The sequence below is a fragment of the Microchirus variegatus genome (genome assembly GCF_963457635.1).
Source record: "Microchirus variegatus genome assembly, chromosome: 12".
NCBI lineage: Eukaryota > Metazoa > Chordata > Actinopteri > Pleuronectiformes > Soleidae > Microchirus > Microchirus variegatus.
The window spans coordinates 3,265,601-3,272,367 of NC_139813.1; the positions used below are offsets into that span (position 1 = coordinate 3,265,601).

Sequence of the window (6,767 nt, forward strand, 5' to 3'; positions counted from 1 at the left end):
CTGGTTCTGGTGTATATTTTCCCCCCTGTAGGTCTTCACTGTGCTAAATGTTTATTGTTACTCAGTAACGGATAGGATTTATAAAGTAACTAAGTACAATACTTGAGTCAATACGTACTCAAGTAAAATACAAAATCCTGATTTTAAATTGTACTTAAAAAATTCAAAATACACAAAAAAAGTATTCAATACAGTAACTTCAGTACATGTATTTCGTTACTTTCCACCTCTGCTTATTTATTTATTGTATTTATTTTACAAGTTATGGCTGTTGATTTACATAAATATTGCCAAGTGGAGTCACAAACTAACATACAAATGTTATACGTTTTTAGAAGCCTCATAGAAACAATTATAATATTGTAATTTAGTGAAAATATTGCCAGTTGGAGTTTCCTTTTTTCCTACGTACCATGAACGCAACGCTACAATCTATTGTTCACGCCCTTTTCCCCTCCAAACCCCGCCCACTCACTGACCGGTACGTGTGATTGGCTGAGAGTGAGAGCGGTGCAGTCATCGGTACGGAGCGTCCATTCATGTCTGCACTTGGGCGTTTTTTTCGGATTTCTCCATTTTGCAGGAGGCTGCCTACAGCGACGCGGCCACCACTCTGGGATTTTATCACAACTTCTTCACCTGTTCTTAGAGAAAGAATAACAACAACACCGTACTGCTCGGAAGTGGACTTTGCTTTACATTTTCTCTGTCAACTTTTCCATTTGTGCGAAGCGGGAGAATAGCAGCGCGTTTCAACAAAGAGGCGTGTGGCTCTTTGTTCGCTTTTGCGAGGGGGGGATCGCAATTCTCTTTGTTGTAGCGGAGAAAAAATGGGAGCGCAACTGTCCAAGGCACCTGGGAAGGCTGAGACTGCGGTGGAGAAGCCCGGGGATTCTGTTGCTCCACCTGCCAAGACCAACGGACAGGTACATGATGTTTAAACATCCATCCAGCACCGGTGAAAGGAGGGGGGGAGTGAGTTATGGGCGGTTGCTGCGCACTCGGGGCGCAATCCGTGCGTAATTGTGGAGATTGAATGGGGGACAAAATGGATACTCGTAGCTTTCTTAAATAATACTATTTTCACTAAAGGAGCAACAGATGATCATATTTTTTCATTCGTGTTTTTGTGTGAGATGTTGAGCAGCAGATGCAGAGGAAACGAAAGCAAAGTAGTGTTTTCTCCTTTCAGAGGAGGAAGAAGAAGCAGAAGCTTTTGTTTGTACTTGTTTCCCCTCTGAACTCCGGGGTTCCACTGAAGCCACGCGCAGAGTGGCTGATTTGTGAATTTCCTCCTCCTTAAAATGTATCATTTTTTAAGGATAGCGTGAGTTAAACATGCATGTTTTTCCGGTAGTCAACAAAAAGACAGTGAGCTTTAACCTAGAGATCCACGCATTTTGTTCCAGGTGCTCCCCGGGTTGGAAAGTGGAGGTGGGCAGCTGGAGCAGGCAGGAGGAGAGGCGGGCTCAGAGCCACTGCTGGCCCCGGGGAAGCTGGAGCTCCTGTGAGCAACAGCGACTGTTTAAAAAAAAAAAAAAAAAAGCTAAATAAAAAAGCTTTTGCTTGTCGATGTTTTAAAAAAAGATAAACCCAAATACTCGTTAAGATGTTTTTTCATAAATGTTGTAGTGTGAACTCTGATGTGCAGGACTAATGAGCATCTGCTGCTTTAATGAGCAGCTGCTGCTACGGACTCACACTTCCTCCTTGCGGTCCAGATGGGGCACTGCACTCATCAAGAGTGAAATAAATACAGGCAGAACTGGGGTTGGGTATCGTTCACGTTTGATTCGATACTTATACCGGTGCTGATACTGATACCCACTGGTGCTTTTCTCTGCACTTATCATTAAAACGGGCACAAACGTCGCTCTTTCACCAGAAATAATGTTCAACGGGGTAAACTCAGTGCAGTTTATATTAAAGGGCCCATATTGTGCAAAATCAACTTTTTAATCATTTTAGTACTTATATTTGGGACTCAGGGGGCCATACCAGTCCCCAAAATGTGAAAAAACAAGACTCGGTCATGTTTTAGTGGTTCCACTTAGTGTAAGTATAGGCGATAAAACATGCAATGTTTTAACCTCCCGTGCAGTTACGACATAGCGAGCATTTCACCGTGAATGTTGCCCCTCCACCAGGCAGAGTACTTCAGAGCTCCACCATAGCTCCTCCTTGTCCCTGTGAAATACGAGAGTGCAGGCAAGGGAGGAAGAGTGGCTGCACAGTGGCACAGTTTACACAAACTTCCAGCCACAGAGGATTTGTGTGTCCAGTGGATATATTTTATTTATGAAAAAAATGTGCCGGATAAAGTCAGCAAACGTGTGTTTGTGTGTTCGCACCACTTCGCATCAGACTGTTTTGTGAACCTCGGTCAGTACAATTCTGGACTGAGCAGAAGACGTGGAGCAGGACCAACTGTCCGTGGGGAGACTGCCTAACAAACAGTAATAACTTCTAAAAAGGTATGTTTACTTTGTCATTGTTAGTGTAACGGCAGCTAAGGCTAAATGTGGTTAGCTTCACAAGCCCTTTGTTGTTGATCGTGTATGTAAATTCCTATGCTAGAAAAAACACCTTGAACGCACCAGTTACGTGCAGCTGCAGCTAGCGAGTGACAGGTGTGGATCAATAATATGAAGAGCACGCGTTTGAAAGCACGGCAGAAAGGTAACAAAGGTAGGAAAATATCAGTTGACTGCAAACATTTAGGCTTCAATGTGACAGACGTCGAGCAAAAGTAAATTGTTTGCAAAGTTTCTAGCGCTGTCGGAACCACGACCAGCGACACCACAACACAGTCCTCTATTAACAACACTCTTTACAATGCTGTCTGTGTCTATTAATCGTGATTTAAATATCAATCAAATTAATATTTTTTGTTATTACGTATGGACATACAGCCACACCAAAGTAAGCAAGTTATGCAGCTAAATAATGTAATGTTAATCGTTAATTTTGAAAGAAACCGACTAATGTTTACCTGTTAAATACAAAGAGGTGATAAAAGAAGTCCTACATTTGAAAATAAATCCCCATTGTCTGAATATTTTGGGAATATGTACAATGTGTTCTTATTCTGATTTTTATTCTTTTGTCTCCCAACACTTTACCTGGCAGGCATGCACTTCAATGAAAATACAGAGCATCTGATGGTGAGCTGCTGTTCAAGTGGAAGAAAGGAGAATGCACAGCAAAGCCAACGTTCAGTAAGTTTTCTTTTTAAATTTTTATTGAAAGTCCCACTAGAAATGTAAACGTCCATTAGAAAATGTGTGTAAACAAAACAAATATATGAATTACACTAGTAAAATAAATAAACACAACAAATGAAATACAATATTGCACTTTGTTATTGCAGACAACATGGAGGAAATAGTGGACCTGGTGTTGGAGAAGGTGTTTCTGGAGCCTGGTCCATACACAGATGCAGTATGAGAATGATGTCCATCCCTGAAGATCGCTCTGCACAGTTTGAGAAGCCGGACAACAAAAGGTGATGGAGCGATATGTGACGAGGTTCAGTCAAGGGCAGGTCTGAACCCCACATAGATGTCTTCAGCCTTAGGGAACTCTCTCCATAGCACCACACAGCTGGGCAGTGGCACACCAAGTTTTTGTCCCAGAAAACTGTAACGGCTGAACAGAGTGTGTGTATATAAATGTTTAGTTGTACATGTACATTTTTTAGTTTAGTTTACTGTTTTATTTCTGTCACATAATGTAAAAATGTCAATAAAGTGTGCTGAGAGTGAATTTGATTTTGTTCAGAAATGTAAATGTGTTTGATATGTAACATTTTAACAATAGTCAAACTACCTTTAGAAATGGAACAAAGTTGCAAAATTTAATTTATATACGTGTACTGTTACAATAAAAACAATAAATAAAAATAAATAACCAATCTACTTGCACTACCAAAGGCTACCTTTCTGTCGTGTTTCCACGTTCTCTCCTCATTATTGATCCACACACGTCACTTGCAGCTGCAGTAACACCGGTGCATTCAAGGTGTTTTTGTAGCATAGGAATTTACATACACGCCGCGGCGCATTAATCGTTTTTCTTCGATTCTAATGTTTTTATGATCGCGAGAAGCCAAAATCGTGGTCACTCTATGCATTACGGTGAAACGCAGTAACAACGGGTAAACGGACATTACTATGGGGTATACAGAGCTTGGGTTGTGACAACGCTGCATGACAATAGGTGATAAGTGGCGACAGTATGGCTGTGGATAGTAAGTTAGAGGTCGAACATAACAATGATGTTACGTTATTACGGAGGAGCTGAGAATAAAAAAAAAAGGGTGCTATTACATTCCCGCTGGTGTGGAGAACACGGGAGTAGCATGCTCGTTACTCACACAAATCTAGAGTTTTATAAGCAGTGAGTTACACAAACAGCGGCCAGCGATCGCAGTATTTAGTCCGTTTAGACCGTTTTTAACCGACGTACAAACATGTTTAAGAAAAGTTCAAATAGAGATCATAACAAACCATTCTGACACGTCCTGCTGCAGTCTACATACAACTTCTTCTGTAGTTTCGTCTTCCTCCACCAGCCATTTTCCTCCCACGGTTCGCGTTCAACTGTTGTCATGGTAACATGAGCATGCCGGCATGAGAGTGCCCGACACTCCCCTGGAAGCAGTGGGTGTGTGTTTACCTGGGTCTCATTCACATGTAAATAACCGAGCATTCTGAAAAGGGCTGTTTTGGCAGGGTTATTGAACTGCTATTGTGCTTCATCCTTATGATATTTTGACTAAAGCATGACACAGACATGTTCATAAGGGCATCAGGAACTAGTTTAACTTGGGGTAATAGGGTATAATATGGGCTCTTTAAAATCATCAGGGTCAGATCCCAATACTGAAATGCAACACATGGCGTAATTGTCTCTAAACTGAGGCTGAGAGAGTTGTGGCCATATATGTACACTAAAAAGTGATAAACCATTATCATATAGTCACAGTAAACTTTGTATTTGTTCGTATTACGTGTACAAATGTGTGGGAAAGGTGCACCAGCAGAAAATTTAGGTGCACCCACATTTTTCATTGTGTCGCCTTTAACACCAAAAGATCACCTTTTGTATAGCTTTCCATAACTTTCATATAATGTGAATAATTTTTTAACAACAATGAGGTGTAGAGAAATGCTTTTCTTTATTTTCAGCCCAATTGTATACAAAGAAAAATAAACTGTTAAAGTACTGATATTGAACATTTAAAACATTAACAAAATAAAACATTTCCAAAATATATTTTTTTAGTCGCACTATTAAATATGTTGGTCGCACTCTGGGAGCCCTGCGTATTATTCATCCGAGAATGACAATTCCGTTGGCACCATGTAAAGGGAAGAATTAGTACCCAACCCAAGCTCTGAAAGTTGCTGACTGTAATAACTCTCTTGCTGATTTGATGGTATCTGCTGCCCTTGATGTCCAATAGTGGCAGTGTCCAGCTTTCACCTGTACATGGCATTAAAATAAACCTTGTCTCTCTTTTCAGGGGAATGGTCATGTCAAAGTTAACGGGGATGCCTCTCCTGCTACAGCCGAGAACGGCAAAGAGGAGGTGCAGGCCAACGGCAGTGCTGCCGCCAAGGAGAACCCCAAGGAAGAGGCTGAGGCAGAGGCTCCTGAAGGAGACAAGATAGAGGTTGTATCTCCTGCTCCTGCTGAGGTAGAGGCAGCAAAGGTGGAGGACAGCGCCACACCTTCTACCAGCAATGAGACTCCCAAGAAAAAGAAGAAGAGGTTCTCCTTCAAGAAGTCCTTCAAGCTTAGCGGGTTTTCATTCAAGAAGACCAAGAAGGAGACGGGAGATGGGGCAGAGAACACAGAGGAGGTCGCTGCTACTGCTACTGAGGTGGCACCGACAGAGGAGGCCAAGGCTGAGGGCACAGAGGAAGCAGCTGCCAGCGAGGAGGCCAAACCTGCTGAGGCAGAGGCAGTGGCACCTTCTGTGGAGCAGGCCAAGGAGGAAGTAGAGGCAAAGCCAGAAGCAGCAGCAGTGGAGGAGAAACCTGCCGAGGAGGCCAAGGAGTCCACACCTGCAGAGGAGCCAAAGGTGGAGGAGAAACTGGCCGAGCCCAAAATGGAAGAGGCGCCAAAAACAGAGGAGGTGGCCCCGGCCTCACAGGAAGCGGTGTCAGCTGAGGCTTCGGCAGCAGAGGCTGCAGAATAAACCTGAAGAGAAAAAGAAAACAGAAATTTAAAGGAGGGAATAAAGATAATGAAATAACTTTTCCCTGCTTGTGTGTGGGAGCAATGCCAGGGCCTGGCTTTTGAAGAACTTGTTAACAAGCAGGGATATTTCAAAGCTTTTTCTATCTCTATTTTTTTAATTTTTTTAAATGTTGGTTTCCATTTCCCCCCTCGACACAAAACCCATCTCTGTCCATTTTGTTACTTCCATTGCAATGGGCTTAGAAGTTGGGTTGCTTCAACACGTACCAACATGATCCACACTCCACACTTTTTCATCAGTATTCATTTTTTTCCTTATTGAATTTTTATACAACATGTAAACAAAATAGTGGTCATGGACATGCCCATTGTATGAAGGAGGAGGGGGCGGAGCTGTAAAAAAATGGGTGGGGGGGGTGAGTTCAGGGAGGGAGGAGCCTATATTTTGAAAGATTAAAAGATGATGAGACCAACATAAACATGCAGTTTTACAAACACTACATAATTCATTCCCACAACACGAGGAGACGCGAGTCCCAGATCCTTTAGCTATTTTTTTA

At 42.3% G+C, this 6,767-nt stretch overlaps 1 protein-coding gene across 1 annotated transcript; it reads left to right on the forward strand.

The window, feature by feature from the left end:
- The first annotated feature begins 662 nt into the window (after positions 1 to 662).
- marcksa (myristoylated alanine-rich protein kinase C substrate a) lies at positions 663 to 6,530 on the forward strand. The gene is made up of 2 exons (XM_083898851.1): positions 663 to 926; positions 5,528 to 6,530. Exons 1-2 carry the CDS (start codon positions 831 to 833, stop codon positions 6,203 to 6,205), a joined length of 774 nt encoding a protein of 257 aa, XP_083754977.1. The 5' UTR covers positions 663 to 830; the 3' UTR covers positions 6,206 to 6,530.
- Positions 6,531 to 6,767: the final 237 nt, after the last annotated feature.